This window comes from Schistocerca serialis, chromosome 5 (genome assembly GCF_023864345.2).
Source record: "Schistocerca serialis cubense isolate TAMUIC-IGC-003099 chromosome 5, iqSchSeri2.2, whole genome shotgun sequence".
In the NCBI taxonomy this organism is placed as follows: domain Eukaryota; kingdom Metazoa; phylum Arthropoda; class Insecta; order Orthoptera; family Acrididae; genus Schistocerca; species Schistocerca serialis.
The window spans coordinates 325,339,686-325,360,349 of NC_064642.1; the positions used below are offsets into that span (position 1 = coordinate 325,339,686).

General features: G+C 40.7%; 1 protein-coding gene across 1 annotated transcript in view; it reads left to right on the plus strand.

Moving 5' to 3' along the window:
* Window positions 1-20,664, plus strand: part of LOC126480895 (glutamate receptor 1-like) — a 1,132,174-nt gene that overhangs the window by 853,282 nt on the left and 258,228 nt on the right. The window contains exon 7 of the mRNA XM_050104292.1: window positions 10,465-10,629. Coding sequence (XP_049960249.1) covers window positions 10,465-10,629 — 165 coding nt within the window. The remainder of the gene's footprint in view (window positions 1-10,464; window positions 10,630-20,664) is intronic.

Sequence of the window (20,664 nt, forward strand, 5' to 3'; positions counted from 1 at the left end):
GAAAACGGAAGACGCACTAATAAAGGTAAAATTATTCCATTATGTGACTTTATTTGTAAAGTAAAATTATAGTGAGAAAACTGATCAATAAAAGTACCATCTGTGTAGCATTAAAGAAAATGGACTTAACAAAGAACGTTTGTTTCGGACTGTACGCAAAACACAGGGTTGTACCCTCCCCCCCCCCCCCCCTCCCGCCACCCCATCCCTCATTACTCTTCTCTGCCTTGGCCGGCAATGATTCATCTTGTTTTGACATTGACGATACTTTGAGCGAAACTTATCATGTCGCTTTGCAACTACTGCCAACTTCTCCAGTGTTGCAATGTGAGGCGCTGCAGTAGTCATTATGCAATGAATGGTTTGTTGCTGTTGTTGTCGCTTTGTTTGATGTTGAGTTAAATGGTATCGTAATACGAAGAAAGCTGTTCCAAAGCTGATTTTGAGTACTATAACTGTGAACTGAAGTTAAAATTGACTGTGTGAATTACATGTGACCGATTTTTAAGTTAAGCATGAAGCGATTTTTAAGCCAGAAAGCTCTTTCCTCCGTCAAGGATGCAGTAAAAAACCTAAGCTACACCTAACCACAAGTATAATTAAACCTACTTACCTCTTGGCTTTTCAGCAAAGGTCGGTACAGAAATCAGTGACAACCCATTTCTCCAACGCTTTCTATGATTAGGAACGCATTCAAATCAAAGCAGGAAGCCTTCGTTATTAAATTGTCATCAAAGCTGTAAGCACTCCGAGTTACTCGGTAAACTAATTGACTTTTTTCTAAGGATATCTGTGTTTTGTAAACAGGAATTCCAATATATGACAAATTTGTTTACATTTATATTAACCTGATAAAAGTCTCATACTTGACTGGTTTTAGGATTGCAAAGACACGGAAACCTCACACCGTCGTTCTTTGCTACTTACACGTCTGAAAGTGGGTTTTATTAGTTGTTGTACATTGAAAATAAATACAGAAGCAGACGTAGTGTTGAAGAAGACTTGATAATTATATTGAACTTAATCGAGTGGGACTTTGAAGCTCAGGTTAAAGATAAACATTAACATTCTTCAAAAAGAAGCATGTGGATGTCCTTTCATTAGAATATAAGCTTGAAAACTGACTAATTATTTTGAAGTCTGATTTACCGTCACTGTTCCATTTCATTCTTCTTTTTCATTTTATACTCTAATTTATCATGTATGTTCTACGTTCAGATCATTACTCTCTTGCAGAGTGATTTACACTGCTTGTGACGTAAAAGTTTAGTCTTCTCAAGTCACAAAGAGTTGCATGTCACTGTTCAAAAATGGTTCAAATGGCTGTGAGCACTACGGAACTTAACAGCTGAGGTCATCAGTCCCCTAGAACTTAGAACTACTTAGACCTAACTAACCTAAGAACATCACACACATCCATGCCCGAGGTAGGATTCCACCCTGCGAACGTAGCGGTCGCGCGGTTCCAGACTGAAGCGCCTAGAACCGCTCGGCCACTCCAGCCGGCCATGTCAGTGTTATGAAGAGGTCAGGTGGTCCATATTTTCTTACCTGGTCATGGCATCTTGAGTGTATTTATCCATGTGTCTAGGACTTCCTAGGCATGATGAGCGTTCTAGTGTCGTCAGTGCTTCCGTGATTTATGATTACGTCTCGAAGGTGGGCGCGTTCTACCGTGCGTAGTTTCTTTTGATTCAATCTTATGTAAGCCATCCGTTCCGCTCCTATATTTGCGTACATATCCACCAGAAATTGTTGCAACAAATGGCGAGTGTTGAGAATGTGACTGTATGTTTCATTGTATCTGGTCATTAAGCAGTAAACGTAGAACTCCTTCGAAGTGACCCTTTTTTTTTCCTTTTGTTTCTACACCTGTTTCAAGTTGGATTTTTTTTTTCACATTAAAACGATATCCGTTCTCCCCGTGCAGAAATATTAGAGGATGCTGGAGGCCACACATGAACGGTGTGTCTCTGCAGCATGTTGTACACGTTCTCTTCTTCTTTGTGCAATTATGTCACGGCTTGTGTTTCCTTGTGCACAGTTATGATGGCGAGTGCGAATATCTGAGGTGCATTAGATCGACATTCGTGTACTCCACGTGGTCGTTTGTCGTTTCCAATTATAACTTCACAGTCATCAGAAATCATTCGGTCAAGTGCTGTATTGAATGCGTGTATTTGTTGACTGTATTTGTGTACGATCATTCTGATATCTTGGATTACTTCTCGTCTCAATCCACTGACATTTATCCATCGTTGATACATTTCTGTTTCTTCATTTCCGATTAAATAGACTTGCAGAGATATGTGGTCTTCGTTGGGTGGTGGTAGTTTTGATCCCATGATGTGACAGATTTGTTGTCGGATGGAAGAAGCAAATCGATTTTATCTCTGTAGTGTTGACTGAGGTGACACCGAAAGAAATAATTTGGATGCAGGTGTAGTACGCTTTTATATTCGGAAGAAACTGATTCTGGAGTTTCCCCAGTCATGTAATGAAAAAACTCTGGCTTCCGGTGATGGTAATAGAATTTTTCCATTCCTTCAACAGAATCCCGATGTTTCTCTACTGAATTTTTTCGCGTTGCAGAGTTGGCAGATGTTATCTATTTTTCCCGATTGCGACGTGTTTGTGTTTGTTATATTCTTTCGTCGGGTCGTAGTAGAAGGCTTCATTTGATAGGTTGTACTATTTAGTTGTCCTCGTCATCGCTTCTCGTAGGGTGATATTTTCATGTCCAGCTTGAGTTCGCTGTCTTTTATTATAAGACTGTGCCGCAATTCTTGATTCTTCAATCCCTTCATTTCGTTATTCTTCGGTTTCTCTGCTTGTCACGGTGCTCATTCTCGTTAAGTACACTTTACACACTCTGTTTTCGATTTATACTCAGTCAATGTATCGTTCTCATCACTCACACTTCGCTGTTTGTTTTTATTCAATCACTGCACCACTTTTTTGGTTCCTCCCTTCGTCACTGATAAGAAACTGACGCTCGAACCCAACACAGGTTTTTGCCAATAGCTAGCCCCGCCAGTGGCCAATTCCACAACAAACCAAAAAGGCTTGGAATCGTCCACAACGTTCCAGAACGTTTCACAACATTCGAAATGTTCTGGAATGTTCCACAATGATCTGGATTGTTCCGGGATGCCGCGTGGCCGAGCGGTTCTAGGCGCTACAGTTTGGAACCACGCGACCGCTACGGTCACAGGTTAGAATCCTGCCTCGGGCACGGATGTGTGTGATGTCCTTAGGTTAGTTAGGTTTAAGTAGTTCTAAGTTGTAGGGGACTGATGACCTCAGATGTTAAGTCCCATAGTGCTCAGAGCCATTTGAACCATTTGTTCCGGGATGTTCCCAAACATTCTGGAATCTTCCCAAATGTTCCAGACTATTCCCGAAGATTCCAGAACATTCCGGTTCATTGTCGAACATTCTAGAACAGTCTGGAGTGTTGTGGAATGCTCTCGAACACCCCTGAAAGTTCTGGAATGTTCTAGAAATTTCTAGAAGGAAAAACTTCCTAGCTCTTATATCTTCAAAAGCAACACCGGGAACCTTCTTCGTGGATGGGGGACAGAGGGGTACTACACCATATAACTTCCTTCATCGTACAGAGACTCGTTTCTGAGTTTTTGCGGCACGCACATTGTACACTTACTTTTATGATGTATACTGAATTGATGAAAAGTTGCCGGAAAAGTACAAGATATCTTAAGATGCAGAACGTCTGACAGACAGGTATCTGATTCATGAGGTATCATGTAGGTATTTTCTATACAATATAATGTCATTTATAAAATAAAAAAGTTCTCTTCCGGATTTCTATGCTACTAGCAATCGGAAACAGTTCCCAAAAACAGTAACTATCGCTATTACAGCATTAAGAGGACTGTAGATGTCATTGCAGCGCAATTTAACTGAGCTGTTGTGGCGGCTTTAGCCGTCATTGTAGACAAGTAACAAAAGTGTGAGAGCAGATTAAAACTCTCACTGTAATGAGATATTTTTTTAATTTTTTCGTGTAATCTATCATTAGGAAACGCCATATAAGAAAAATTAATCGCCATGAGCTGAAAGAAGAATTTAAAAGTGGCAAACGAAAATTCTTTTTTTAAAGTCTCATCAGCTCATTAAATTATAAACTGTGTAAAAATGTTATAAAGTCTAAGAATATTATTGAAATCCCGAGTCTGGTTTTCTATCTCCTGTGAAGTCCAGTTTCAGGACCTACTGTTGAGATTTTGATAGAGTTTTCACTGATAAACTGAGTCACGTAGGACGTTAGTGTACATAATTTATAATTATAGTAATGATTAGTCTGTATTTTAAGTATTGTTTCCTGTTCCACATTTGATGGGCGTCTGGAGTGATACATCGTGGCAGTCATTGGAGCTACGAGCTGGACAGCCACAGCTGAAGCGATATCTGGCGGGAAAAGCAGTAAAGTAAACAGATGCCGTAACACCTGAGAGCAGCGAAGCTTGACCAGAATTTATGCTCCTTTACGTATGTCTTCTGTACATATTATAAATTGCTCACACGTCAGACATTCCTGTCTGTATATGACGGCTAGTTTTCACTAATAGAAAAACAGATGCATCAGGAGAGTTGGCGCGTATAATTTATTGCCACGACGCCAGACAAGTCCCAAAATGCAGGCAATAACTAAACTAGCCTACAAAATTTTACTTTTTCTGCAGCTGGCATAAAAGAGGTGATCTTTATGCTTTCGGGTGTGGTAATAACGACATGGTAACGAAAACGCAAGATTAGCTCTCGATTTGAAGTTGATAACTCTACGTTTTAGCCTTATATTTACCTTGGTGTTATCCATTCGAGGAAGGTCACTAAGGACGCAACTACTCGGCTACCATTGATGCACTCCACGTTCTATGGTATGTGATTTCCATGCCTGAAATTTACTGGTGGAAGCTTGCTCTGTGCTCGTCGGTTACAGCAACACAGTTGTTGGGATCTAGGAAATTTACCGTTAAGGACTTGTTGCACGGCAGTCTACTGTAGCAGTTACAGTTTTCTGCCCTGTTATTTCTTAGAAAGTTTGTTGACACTTGAACAAAGGCATCTTAAGCCAACTTCTCATCACCTATCAGGATGGTGCTGAAACGCTCATCCTTGTAGCTTTCGTTTCTGGGGACCCACGAAAACCCTTTTTTTATTTTCGCCTCTGTAAGACGTGGTAATTACTCGCGCAAATAGATAAATGGTTCCCCATTGCTGTCCATGGCCTTAACGAAGCTTTTCATTGGGCCCATTGTTATATGAATAGTATGGAGAATTATGTTCTTGCATTCGACAAGTGCTTCGTGCATAACATTATGAGATACCGGGTCAGGTGACTGGCGCTCACGTCAATCCCAGAGGCTCAGGAAGCAACGGAATTTCGTGTAGCTGTGTTGTAGTCCAAGTAATATGCCTATGACTTTCAGACCGGTGGAAATCTGCCATTTAAACTTCTCATAGTTTAATCGCAACAAGAACTGTTTCCTGTCATCATATGTGTCTTCATGTAAGGACCGTACCCATCCGTAATCGATAGTAACATGTTGGCATTATGCAGTAGCACACACTTGAGACTTACTTTGGAGGAGCTGGCGAAAAACCTCCAATGATCACTTTTCTAGTCAATACCCCTACCTGCCGTTAGTCCATGTACACCATTACGAAATACCAAGTTTTTTTCACTTTCGAAAAACGGAAGGAATGGCATACATCACTTACGGAGCGCAATTACATTTACCATGTTATCAAGTCAATTCCACTGCTGTAGTCATGATGCTAACAGTTCTGCTTTATCTTTTGGCTAGTCCAAGTCTCTGACTAGATCATTAAGTTCACACTGTGGTATTTTTTGAATCTCTGTGAACTTATCTTTACTAACAAAGTCAAGACATTTCGATGTACTGGACTTTTAAGGTAACGGTACAGCACTAGTACCACTACCCCCATCGTCACTACCACAATCACGCAGGACAGGAACAGGCAGACCGTCTCCCTGAGGGACTGGTCGTGTGGCCAAGGACATGTTACGACGTGTCAATGAATGTTTTTTTCTTCGTGGAAAAACCATGTGTCAATGAAGTTGTAATACAAAAGTACCAATCATTCACGTGGTTTGATGGTTCTCGCCAGATCGTGGGTATAGCAAAGCCCGTAGAAGATCTTTTACTGTTCAACCACGAACGAAGACATGAGGCACAAGATATGCAACATACATGAAGAGCCCAGCGTTTACCCCGGTCCCCGATTGCACAGCCAGAGTACAATCTGTACGCCCTCCTAATAAATGGCGTTACTGACGTCCTCTGCGTTTTCAGTGTAGCCTGTCGGCAAATGTAGCAAAACTTGTCAGCACTCTTTACGCATTTCCGACGCATATTGAATCACAGGAACTACAATGAACACACACACAAACTACATTTTAGTAGCATATTCGTCTAGCACACTCAAAGAACACAGCTTGTAACAGACTTAAAGTATCCTTAAATAAAACATACTCCGTTCCTCCCTTTTTCTTCGCCTTCTCCATGTTGCTACAAGCCCAGGCTCGAAATAGCGACAAAAAACACACATCAGCTGTTGCCTGAATCTTCGTCACTGTGACCACCATCAGGGAGATCTCGAATCCTATATGGGAAGGAATTGAAGACGAATACTAATAAAATATATTTTTAGTTAATTCCAGCCCAGTTTAACTTGGAAACAAGATTTAAATTTAGTTTTTTATTGTCGGTTTCGTTATCAGCGTGTCCGCCCCGATAGCTGAGTGGTCAGCGCGGCCGTCTGCCGAGCCAAGGTACCCAGGTGCGATTCCCGGCTGGGACGGAGATTTTCCCCGCTCAGGGACTGGGTGTTGTGTTGTCCTCATTATCGATTCATCATCATCATCCGTGGAAGGCAACGGGAAACCAGCACTCGAATCACTTCCCTAGAAGCTCATGCGGTGGACATCCCTGACGAGCCTTCCCCCATGACAAGACATTTTATCAGCGTAGTTGACATTTGTGACAAACTTTTATTTCATCCAAGTTGTATTTTCACTTTGGCTAGTGTTATAGGACGTACTACCCGCACCTTCCGTCTTCACGATTTCTACTTCATCATTTACGACCATCCTACCCACATTAAAATACCTAAGACTCACTTTCGACCGACAACTAACGTGGAAACCTCACCTGCTAACCATCCAACAGGAAGCTCACAGTATACTAAGACTACTAAAACCACAAAATGGCCGAACATAGGGATGCACCTCTCTCTTGTCCTTCACACATACAAATGCCTGATCCGTCCCATCCGTTGCTACGCAAGTGTTGCATGGATATATGCCCAAATTCTACAAGTCCTTCCAGGTCCTAGAACGCCACGCTTTCCACCTCGCTCTTCGCATCCGTTTACCTTCCGCTACCATTATCCTTTGGCAACTGATCAAATTCTCAACGCTCCTCATTCACATTGAACACCTCCGATTAACCTACACCATCCGCAAAGTCGACTCCAACAATTCTATTGTGTCCGCTCTCCATTCACATTATCCACCTGCACGCCCTCCGGGTCTCTCCTCAATGAAATCTGAACCGTCTTCCTCTCCTGGACCACAAACTCCGCCCCAACATGTACTGATCCTACCAACACTGAATCCACCCTCCCCTATCCACCCCCACCCCCCCACTCCGCCGTCCCGCTATAGGTTCACTCCTCGTATTCTTCCTGTACCACAACTCCTACTTTTCCCCTTACCTGTCGCCCCCACCTCCTTTTCCTTTCAAATTTATAGATCCCAATACCAGCCACCCATCTCTTTTTCTGCCCCGCACTCACCATTGTCTCAACTCAACCTCTTACCTGTCCTAAGTTCTCATCATAACCACTCTCCCATCTCCTTCCATACCCACCGCTCTTTTCATAAACACTCTACCTGCCCAGGGCAGATCATTTTCCAGTTCGAGTGCTTCTAAATGTTTTTAACTATGCTATCCGCCCACATTTTATCAGTTTCAAACTATTCATGAAGACAGCCTTATTTCTTATGTTATCCCATTAACATCGCCGATTTCAAAAATTTTTAATTCGTGGGATTAGGGGGAATTAGATAACAATAAAGAAGAAAAAAAGACAAGTCGTCCAGCCATAGCTACCACCTGTGCGAAATCGGGGTAGGTCAGTAGTCAATGTTCAAAAATTGCGTTATAGGCTTTTATTTCGAAAACAGCTCTACAATGCTCTTTTGTGGGATATGATTATCACAATATTTCCCCTAGAGATCCTGCACTACAAGATGTCTGAAAATCCTGAGTGTGGCGTCGTTCAGATGTTTTCTGTTGTTGATTGTGAAAGTTTCTAAATTGTGAGTCCAAGAGGAATAAATATCTACAGAGCTCTGCACCACTGATTAGCTACTTGACAACAGAAAAATGAATTCTATAAGGAGTGGTCATGAAGTCTCGTTTCGAACGCCTCCTGAATCGGTACGCCAAACCTGCTGCATAAAGAATTCCATAACTTCCTGCTGGACTTCCTCGCCCGACAGGAATGGTCGATACGTTAAGGACTTTTTTAAGTAACCAAAGGCGTGATAATTGCATGGAGAGAGATTACGATTATACAGCCGGTGCTCTAGTGTCTCTTACTTGAGCTGTCGTAACTTATGCGTTACGACATTTGCGATATGGGGACGTGCGTTACCATGAAGCATAGAACTTGGTGCACCATTCCACAGACATATTGCCCCATAGTCATTCTTCATTCTACGATGAATGTCTACCGGTGCTTGTCCTTCGGCAGCAAAGCAAAGAATAACAGCACGTTGGTCATGTTTGGACGCATTTGTTTAATAACGTCGCCGCAGCTCACGTTACCGCATTTACCGCACGTACGTCGGAAAGGCATGAATGCCACACAGACCCCATTCCTAAATGTCGGTGCTTATATACTCGCTTCGGAGTCGTGCTGCATTGCATGTATGCTGCATATCGCCCTCAAACTGAAACATTTTTGTCGCCCCTTATGCATTCAGAAGCACTGAAAATAGCGCACATACAGAGGGGGATTGGATCGAAATGAAATTTATTCGGCATAATGTTAATTGCAGAATCAATACATGTAAAGAAATGCAATGAGTGCAAGTAGGCAAATACAATGCAACATGAATAGCGCTTGGACTATCTTTTGCTGTCTGGCATCGAGTTGATTAGGCTTCTGATGTTGTCCTAAGATGGACTGGCCCAAAAAATCTTGAACAGCCATCCCCAAATCAGGTACAAAGTGAAGCGCCGGCATCTAGAGTTTCAGCAGGTCCCACACATGCTCTATTGGGGACATGTCCGGAGAACAGGCCATCCATGGCAGAGTCGGAACATGACGTAGGAAGTCTTGCCGAGCCGTATGCGGACGAGCATTATCTTGATGGAGAAAATCTCTTGGTAGACCATGTAGGAAATGTACCACATGGGACTGAAGAATGTCGTCAACATTCGCTGACACGATAAGCTTCAACGTACTACAATTATAGCGGACCGGATATCCTACGCTATGGCCCTCCAGGCCATTATGCCGGTTATGTGGGTGGTGTGGCGCGTGCCAGATTTGGTGGAACTGGACCTTTCACCGCGTTGCCTCCACAACGGTATACGGTTATCATCAATCCCCCAAACGAATAGAGACTGGTCACTAAACACCACTTTTTGCCAATCTGCGGCAGTCCACATCGATCTGGCTATGAACCAGTGTAAACGGAGTCGCCGATATCTCGGTGGTAACGGCAGTATACGACAAAGGCGCCTTGATTGCTAATATGCATCCGCAAGATGTGTGTAAATGTTTTGTGGAACAACTGGCACCCGTACTTCTGCTTGTACTGAGTGGCGAAACACTGTAGTATCCCTGGTTTCTTGCCGCACGATCCTTCGATCCTCTCGCTTCGTCGTCTTTCTGGTGGCCCCAGACCCGATACGGTACATGTGGGTGCTATCTCGTGTCCACTTATAAAACCATCGTCTGACGGAACACTCTAGACGATCGCCAGAGCGAGCCATAGGGCATGTTGATGAGCTTGAGGATTTCATGCCGATGATTAGTCAGCGCTCAAAACTCGCTTAACTGTGTGAAACGTCGTCTAACACATCTGTCTGTTTGTAGCATCAGTAGAACATCATCTGGTCAATACCTTACGCTATGTTCACTGAATGTCTACAAATCCAAACTTAGACTCCTTTAAGATTTTTTATTGTTCTGTGTCAGAAATTTATGCAATATTTTACAGTACTGAAACTTACGATGTGGTAGATAGATATCGCTTGATTTGTTTAGCACAGGCACCTGCGCTGGGCATAAACGTTGTACGCACGCGCGCGAGCGCGCGCGCTCGCGCGCCTGTGTGTGTGTGTGTGTGTGTGTTTGTGTGTGTGTGTGTCTGTCGTAAAAGTGGCAATACTATTTCAGATAATGGACGACAGATGGGAGAGCGAAGTCATAGAGTACGGCGCTATCAACATCACGGGGTTTCGCATCGTGGACTCATCCAGAACTTACGTCCGCCAGTTTCTGGACAGCTGGCGGAAATTCAACCATAGCTCATCAACTGCCGTATCCCACGGATACATATCGGTAAGTATTAGTAATTAGGCGAACGGGTGTTTCATACGGAAGCATTTTCTGTAATGTGGACAGCGAATGATCGCTGACGGATATACGTAAAATATTCATATTCTGAAGTCTGAATATACACAGGTACATTGACACGGTGGCGCCGCGCGAAGGTGCATTCGCGGCCGCGATCTGAATCCACGCACTCCTGGCGATGGATGGCGCGAGAGACGAAAGTAACCGGCATACTGGTCAGCGGATTTAATTGCAAACGTTTATTAGCGGAACCAGACTAATTCCCTGCTCTGTTACACTATAAAATCAATCTAACAAAGACTCAATAGCCTTGCGAGACAGTGCTAAACTTCTAACTGCCCCAGTCTCAACAACGAAAGCCCTGTTACCAATAGAACTACCTTCAGAGAGGTCCAAGGTACTACCACTCGAATACGTACACCACTAACAGTTCACACACCGCTTCCAACTGGCTACTGCCAACTCTCACCGATAACCATCACTGCAACAAAGCAGGAATACAGGTCAGAGTAAACGGAGAGTCTTAAACGGTCCTAACTTCTTTTTCCATATTTTGACTGATTCAGATTTACTACTGCAGTTGGGTTAACACTGTTTATGAAACAGTTGCAGGGACCGTCATTCGGCTAGACGTTCTACAATGATTTACACAGTGTCCCACAGGTAAATTCGCAGCTGATACCTTTCCCCACATTATCAATTAGCTTATAAGATTTGGAAGTGCCCTTATGCATATAACACGTAGAAGTACTGTAGCAAAACGTTCAGCAAAAGACTTCGTAAATTGTAGGGATGAAGGAGCATCAGGCCCGCTCCTTTAATCTAACTCCTATTCAGTCTGTTCCTGTCCCGAACTAATACGCCTCGGGTATTATCCGATAGATAGAGTCTGCCTCCAAGAAAGATTCGCTGCGATCGCAGACATGGGACACAAGCACACTTCAATCATATACAAAATGAATGCCCATATGTGAGACATATAATAGATAGAATATCAACAAACATTATTTAGCAAGAGCTGCTGTAACAAAAAATAGCTCTGGGCTACTGTTTGCTATTGACGATGGATATATGGATAGATAGTGTAACTTTTGTCATACAGACACAGTTTTCACAAAATTAGTAAATTTTATGATTATTGGCTTATTATTGATAGCAACTTAGATCTGTTAGGATTCAGAGCGTCTTTGGTGATAAAATTTAATTATTAAGAAGTGCAATCAACGACCAACTAAACGATCCCTGATTGCAATAAAATTGTCAGCAATAAGGAATGAGTAATAACGTGGATTGAAATGCCGCAGCTGTAAACATTTTCGACTTCAAGTCGTTGTTAGCTGATTATAAATGCCACTATCGTTTCAAGAGCACTATCTTTAATAACTTGAGCTCACAGCAACAGTAGAACAAAATTGTTCAATCTTTATCCTTAGTTTCTTCAACATGTCGTTAACTGAATTATAACCATTACGTGAGCACACACTGTTTATGGCAGCTACGTAGAGCTCTGGCACTGAAATTGCCCATAACAGAACAAATGTAATTTTAATTCGAGGCGTTACTCTACGAGAAAGGTTAAAAAGTTAACTGAAAGTTGAGTTGAACCTACGTGACCCACTTTAATAAATGGCGGTTGACAGTCAACAGTGTGGCTTCAGAGATGTGAGTTCGGCAGCTTCCTACCTGAGACGACTGCTGAAAGATCTCTGGTGCCGACGTTCCGCTGTCTCGCTGATCGTCGCTCCGTCAGAATAAACCATAACCGAAACCTCACTGGTCCTAAAGCAGAACGGAACAAGGCCAATGAAGTTAATTTAATACCCAGAATGCAGAGTTCAAGAATACTACAGTGGACGGCCGGCCGAGCGTCACACCTGTTGCGCATTCCGCCCGTTCATTTTTCCCCTCACCAAAATCAAACCGTTCAAAAGTTCGTCCCTTCCATAGATTCCAATATAATTTTTGACATACCAAAGCGGACCATGGGCAGCTCACTGCCCGAAACGAAGAAAGTCTGTTTCACTTGTAATATTCATCGTATCTCGTAGCTGCAACGCATCGTAGCCCACCATCCTTGCTCAGAGGGCTCCTCTCAACATACTCACAGATACTAGTTTCCCTAACAAACCGAGGATCCTAAAATTACAACGAAGTTACATACAGACATGGATTTAACGTTGCTCAGTAAACAATAATAACGAGTCCACGAAAGACATTACATTGCAACGGCACACACAAAATTACAACAGCGAGTGCGAAATTACTCAAAGAAATTAAACCTAAAATTAGAACATTCTCGATAATAAAGAAATTCCTGGGACCGAAATCTTGCCAGTATCGATATACGGATCAGGCCAAAATAGTCGAGATTCTCGATTCCCGGGATAGGAAAATTCAAAACAAGCGATGTTAATAGAAAAAAGGGACAAAAGTAAAAATTCATACTGATTTCCTTAATGTTTTGCAGAACTCTAAACGATTAATAACAGTAGATGTGCAAAACAATAACGTTAGCAGAATAACCCCGTTACAAGTACTTTAAAAGCTTTTGCTTGCAAACAAATGAAATTTATTTGCATGAATGATCTCTAGGAACGTCCAGGATCGTGATTCGGATTCTCCCTGTCTTCCGTATTTGGTTGATCACGAAGGGTCACCTATTCACTACTTCAGGAACGCAATGAAAACACCGACTTCGCCCCAGAGGGAGAAAGTGACTTACAAACTGACAAAAGTTTCCTGGTGAGGTATCGCGACATATCATAAAAAATGGAAGAAGTGCAAGTAGACCTCGCGGTCCATGGGTTCCATGTAAACTTAATTATGTATACAGATAGTTCATCTATCCTATAAATCGAGAATCTCGGCTATTTTTGACTCTCACCTATAGTGATGCTGGCAAGCTGTCGGTCCCGGGAATTTCAACATTTTCGAGAATGTTTTAATTATTGGTTTAAATTTTTGAGTGATTTCGCATTCGCATTCGCATTCGATTTTTCATTTATACTATTAATTTTGCAGTTATGTTAACTTGATATGCTATCTGGCAGTTGCAGATGCGTGAAACGTCCCCTTTTGAAAAATTAAACAAGACTGTGCTTAAACTGACACACAATATTTTTAGCGCAACGCAATCTGACTTTCAAAAATCCCTACAAAAGAATGGCCCTGACTAACATTAACCTATACGTTTCACAAATCACTTACCTCACAAAAATCTTGGTTACTCGAGCTACTGCAATAAAGCAAGCGCCACTACTGCCAGCTAAATAAATGATTCAAACTACAGAAGGCACTAACTGCTGATAGGCATAGTTAGCAAATGAAAGAATTTAATACAGAACAAACACTATATTTACCTTAATAGTCATAATATATATAGCAGTTCATGACAGTCTTACAAATTTCAAAACTCCGCCATCTCTCTCCCCACATCCATCATTGCTGGTGGCTCACCCCCAACTGCGCAACGCTACGCGCTGTTCACATCCAGCTGCCGCTGCCCAACACTACAATGGCGAGTATTACAACAATGCAAAGCAGCCACAGACTGCACACAGCACAGCCAGTGATTTTCATACAGAGGTGGCGTTACCAATAAAAAAACCTAAACAGCCTACTTACCTAGCCCCCATGCTCCCCACAAAACATTTTACAAATTATTTTGGGCAGTGGCAAAAAATGATTTGAAAAAATTTTTCATAATTACAATAACAAAGATATCCAATGCACACACTTATTGATATAATGTTGGTCAAAAGCTAAAATTTTCTCACAGTCCATAAAGACAGTCCTGATCATTCATCATAATAGTAATTACAGTTTTTTTCACAAAGTCTCATTAGTAAAAGAGAATGCACACAGAAGTAGTGGATTTCCATGCAGTCATGAAGAAGTAGTGGTGTCCTTCCAACGGAAAGACAGTGCTGACTCTTGACATGCTGACAGGTAATGGGCCACAACAGAGCAAACCCACAGCAGAGTCATTCAAAGTTGATGAATATAGGTAGGTAGGTCATCACAGAGCAGACCCACTGCAGTCCTGGTAGAGAGTATTGGTGGGCCACTAGAGGTGCAGACCCACTGCAGTCCTTGTGGAAATTGTGGACAGGCCCACTGTAGTCCTGGTAGAGAGTATGGTATTGGTGGGCCACCAGAGGTGCAGACCCACTGTAGTCCTTGTAGAGATGGCCAGCAGCCATCTGTTGTGACTGTGCGGGTGCACAATCACCATTGAAGAGTCCATAACCACCACTTGTGCACTCACAAAGTTTTTTGGAAGTGTCCTTAGAACCAGCAATGCTGTTATCCAGTCCCTTGCTGAAATTTTAACACACATGCAAACACTGTCCCAACTTCTCACATATTGTCCATATACTATGACCAATAGAAATGTGTGCAGTGAAATGTAACTTACAAGTTACTTAATTTGATGAACTGGTGTCAATTACAATTTTATAACATAAGAATACGATTACAAAGGTACAAAATACCTCATTAAAGAACATAACAATACAGATAACATTTGAAGTACAGGCTTTACAAAAGAATAGAAATAGACATATACATCAGTGTTACAGGAATTATGACATGAGTACATACATAGAAGATCAGAATAACTTGCGAAACATCAACTTCACACATGAGCATTTAAACAGAATAAATAATGTCTAACATCTTTACAAAGTAAATAACATATTATTAATGCCAATTATATTCGAGGATAACAGTATTCCTCATCATAGTAAATGTAGCTTAATATTAAAAGAAGAAAAAATTCTATGAAACTACACAGAGACAGGAAGAAAACAACTACACAAGGGTACACAAACACATAGTGGGATAACACAAAAGGAAAGGACAGGGTTTGTTTCATTGCAGTATTTTGCAAACAAAACTTTCTTTGCTTCTTGGAGATCTCCCTTCATTCATCATTATTCCCAAAAGTCCTATCTAAGCCTGCCTTCTGTATTCTGTTCACATCCTCTGTCAAAAATAGTTTTTCTCCACTGTACAGTATCCTTCTTTTTCGCCCAAACCATTTTCATATAGCTTCTCAACACATTTCTTCCAAGTCATCATAGTTAGTTTCTTATATAGTCTATCCCTCTTAAGCTAACTTAAATCTACTGAGCTCAGATATATATACCAAGGGACGAGGCAATGCAGCATCACATAAAACAATTAATATAAACAGCAATGAATGAAAAAAATGGAAAATCGCAAAGCAAGCTACAGTAAATCCAAATTACCAAGCAATTCAACATTACAACTAATATGAGGCAATGTGCAGCAAACAAAAAAATAAATCTGGCTTAGCAGAGTAACACAAATTAAAGTTCAGTAGCACTATGCCTGGCAACCAGCAGCTTATATCTAAACATGACATAGCTCAAGCAGAAAAAATAGTACACTAAAGATAACAATGCAGATAAGGGAAATGTATAGTCACATCTTAATGTCTAAGTAATTAAAGTGGTGCACCACAACAACTTATTGTAAAAAAATTTTACTATATACTTGAAAAGAAAATTATGTGTCCAGTTACTGTTACTAGTTCCTTCTTATTGTTCTTTCCTTTCCAAGTGCTCCTTTTTTAAAGAATGTGGATTACAAAATTATCATTTAATAGATCTGTTGACAGAAAGTGTTCACATTAGCAAATGCATTTAATTTTATTTTATGAAACCAATGCTGCAACACAGCTGGAAAACAGATGTCAAATGAAATAAGCAATTACGCAAACCAAAGCATAAAAACATCATTCAATAGCTATGTGGCATTTCGTAAGTCAGTAGCTCTCAACTCTCGTAGAAAGACACTTGTCATTATCAGGTTTGCAGATGTAAGAATATTTCCCATCAATTCATAAGTATTTCAGTAAATATCACAAATTAAGAGCTCCACAGTGTAATCATATGTTTTCAAGTTCGACCGTGTCGTTTTTGCGATGCTTTCTACAAAGGAACGTCAATAGCGAGGATAAGGCTTTCCCCCTTTTTTTTTTCTACCTGTGCTGCTGAAAGGCTAATGGCTTTTTTTTTTGGGCGGCTGTCGCCCAGGTGGGTGCCCGCGACGCATTACGTGCAGGTGGTCACTTAACTTTCTTACAGAAATATTTACGACAGCAGTTTCCGCTACAGTGACAGTCTCACATAAAAATATTTCACAGGTCAAGAATTAGCGTTGCAAATCTGTAGAAAGAAAATCCTATGAATATGAGTGTCCAAATAAAATATTCATCAGCATTGTGATACAGTCACGCATTTACGCACATTTCATAACTTTTAAAGTACGAATCTTGGTTTCGAACAACCTTTTTCACAAACCAGAATCCCTAAACACTACTCATTACTCCTTACCTTATTCGTCGACACTTCTTCAATATTGCATCATAACAGATAAGTATCATAATCAAGTAACTCATATAGCATCAGCCTATTAATCATAAACATACCTCAGCAGCATAATACACATCGTTGTCATAATAATAACATCATAACACCTCAGTCAAATCTCAAAATCGTCGTAGCTTCCTCCAATAATTTCAAAACCTAAAAAAATTCTCTGCTCATGTCAAAAGTGTCATCTGCCTCAAACGTACTTTAAAAATCATGATCCCATACCAAATATATCATTCAAAGCTCTCATAGTATCACAATGGTTCCGAAAAAATATGAGCATTTCACAAAGTACAGACAAAATACAATTTCGTAAGTGTGAAGTTATCCAACTGTGTAATTACGTAAACATCTGTCACTGATGTAGTAAAAAAAAATGTTTATCTCTCAGTTAAATGATCAGATAGCTGTGTAATTCTGTGTTAGAGAAATATGGTACCGATGTGTAAAGTTGTATAAGCGAATACCATATTAGCTAGGGTTCCTTGTGGTTGCCACACACATGGTACACAAAGTAAGCGTGTACCCCCCTGAGGATTAATGTAATTATACCCTCAGGTGTTACAGATTACAGCAATGGAATGAAATGTATCACGGAAAACCTTCTTTGTAATTCAAAAATCTTTAAAAATAAATGTTTTAAGTACAACATTAATCACTGGAATGCGTGTCCTGTAGCGCTAAATGTGCATCTTGTTGTAAGATAATCTCTGTGGAAGTGTCGTAGTTATCGTCCTCCAAAAGCTAAGTTCTGCAGAAGCCAATGTACTTACCTCATGATAAACAAAAGTGAAATGCTTTGCGTATAGATATCTTAGTTATTACGCTTATTGTTGTGATGAAGAAATTACTGTGCTGTAACGTATTGTTGTGCTACGGAAAAGGCTGTCTCATTGTAGCTATACCACAAAAGTTACTATTAAAACATGTTTTACTTTCCAGAATAATACAGAAAAACTGTGCAGATATAAAACAGATACTCCGCAAAAGCAACAATGTAAATTGTATCACACATTAGTAACGTCGTGATATAATCGTGTAGCTGTCAAGTAAACTAACCACTGTGTCATCTGGTATCTCTCAGAAAGTACTTTAAATCCGTAATGTATTTTCAAGTAAACCAAAATGTTGCACTAAAATCTCATTAGCAGTACCAGTACATGTTCTATGTATGTAAGCCTGATAGTCGTTACGCAATTGTGCAACTAACAAGTAAGAATGTACAAATAACAACACTGTGTCGTCTGTTCACTACAACAATGCATTCGTAATTTCTGTTTAAATAAGTTCTCTTGGTTCTTGACTGGATATTTAACTTCAAACACTCTTGCATGTTAACAGATACTAAGTCTGACAAAGCATACTGGTAATGTAAAGTGAAAAGTTATATGGCAAAGACAAAGTTAAAAAGCAGATTATCTTTCAATAAACGATTTTACATGTGAAATGTGGTGTAAAGCTTTACTCTTCCTAGTGCACAGAGTTTCAACTTCAAAGCAATTATCATGTTGTATACATCGGTAAAGAATGCTAAAATTTTTCTCAAGGCTAGCGTCTTATGTTATTTTTCTCGGAGCCAGTGGGCGCACGCGGCTGCCTGCTGTGCGAGTCATTGTCTGTCTCTTTGTTGGCGCGCGCCGTTATTGGGATTAGGAGACCTAACTTCTACAAATTCACTCTGACGAGAAGGCCCTGCCCTGTTTGAATCCCGCCAGTTCTGATGCAATTCAGGTCTGTCGTTACGAATATATCGTCTGTCGTCATGTCGGTAGATTCCGTAGTTTCTTCCTTGTCCGTCACGTGGTGGAGAATTTCTCCCTGAATCGTAACTGTGCGCCGAACTGTTGCGTCTGAATTTATTCTGCCTCCCTTGATAATACCTGTTTTGGTTCCCATATTGTCTGTTTCTCTGTTGTCTCTGTGATCGTCATTACTACGGAAATGCGATCTTTCTCTGTAACTATTATTACTCTGCCAGTGGTTGTCATATGGGTGGTGTCTGTTTTGGTCACGATTTGCGTTGTAAGAATAGACTTGTCGTGTCCAGTTATTGTTTCTGTCGTCACGGAATTGTGACGGATATGACCTGTAATTGTTGTGTTCCTGTTTCCGCTTTCCGCGATTGTCAGTGTCAATTTATAATTCTTGTAAGAGTCCCTGAAAAGCTTCAAGGTCGTCTTAGCAACTTCCTGCCAAAATAGTATGTCGTAAATGTTCAGGTAATTTGATTAAGCAAATGCGGATGAGATCTGAGGGGCTGTATGGGTTTGACAGGTACTGATTCTTGTGCAACATGTCTTCAAAATATTTCACAAGACTGGAAAATTCAGATTGTTCGAAATGTTTCATCATTATGATGCAATGTTTTACTCGGTCTTGTGTAGCTTGAGACCTATATGCTGAGAGGAAGGCATGATAAAATTCTCGTTCACTGTGACAATCGTGAATGACCAATCGCATTCTGACAGCTGGTTCATTCTCTAAATAGCCACGCACAAATTCTAATCTGTGTTGTAACGACCAGTTGGGAGGAAAACAATGAGAGAATTAATGGAGCCATGCTTGTGGATGAATGTCGTTGCCAGAATTCTTAAATGTTTTGAATTTACGTGTAGTAATGAACAGCTTATAGTCAAAGTCATCATGTCGGCGAGTCGCATATCGGTCATTGTTACGCCGTTTCGGCGGTTCCATTTCAAAATTCGGTGCACCTTGCCAATTTCTTTCATAATTTCGGAAGTGTCCTGTGTTATTATCTTGTGGGTGTTCCATATTTCTAAGTCCCTCTTCCCGTGTTGGAGCGCGAGTGTCCTCTGAAATATCAAAGTTTTGGATTACTTGTGCCAACTGATCTTGTACTTCCCGGATTTCTCTTTTGTATTGCGTATTAATTTGATTCCGATTTTGTTTGAATTTCTTAATTTGTTCATACTTTTCTGTGTCAGTGATCATCATCTACCGTTGCAGATATGTTAGTGAACTGATCCGAAAGTTCGGCTACTTTCTCCGATTGTGTACTTATTTCCTCAGTGTGTTTTTCTGAACCAAGTTTCAGAGTGTCCATTTGTGTTGAAATCGTATCTACTGTGTCCTTTAAGTTTTCTTGAGTTTTTGCAAGTTGCATAACCGAATCGGTAGATGCAACTGAGTCAATTTTAGCTTGCAAGCTGTCGTGATATTCATGAACAATAGTTTGCAGTTCTTTTATGGCTGCTTCGTGATTCTGTAATGCATTTTCATGCAGCGAAAAAATAGGTTGAAAATGCTCACAAATTGGTGTTTTTACGTCATACAGACTTTTTGACATTTCGATTCAATGTTATGTAACTCAGTAGTTAAATCTTCACGTGTTTGTTCAAGTGTGGTGTCTAACTTTTGAAGATTTTGTTCCATTGTGTCTAACTTTTCAAGCTTTTGTCCCATTTGTTGCATTAATTGTAATAACAATGCACTGGTGTCTGAAACATGTTCCTCAGTGCTTTTCGGCAGTGAATTTGCACCGGCAACATTCACATTTTGACAAGCGGAAAATGTGTCTAGACTCATTTGAGAAAATGGTGAGGACGCAAAACCTGAATCTACAGTATTTGCAAAATTGTGTCCTGTCATTTCGGATTCC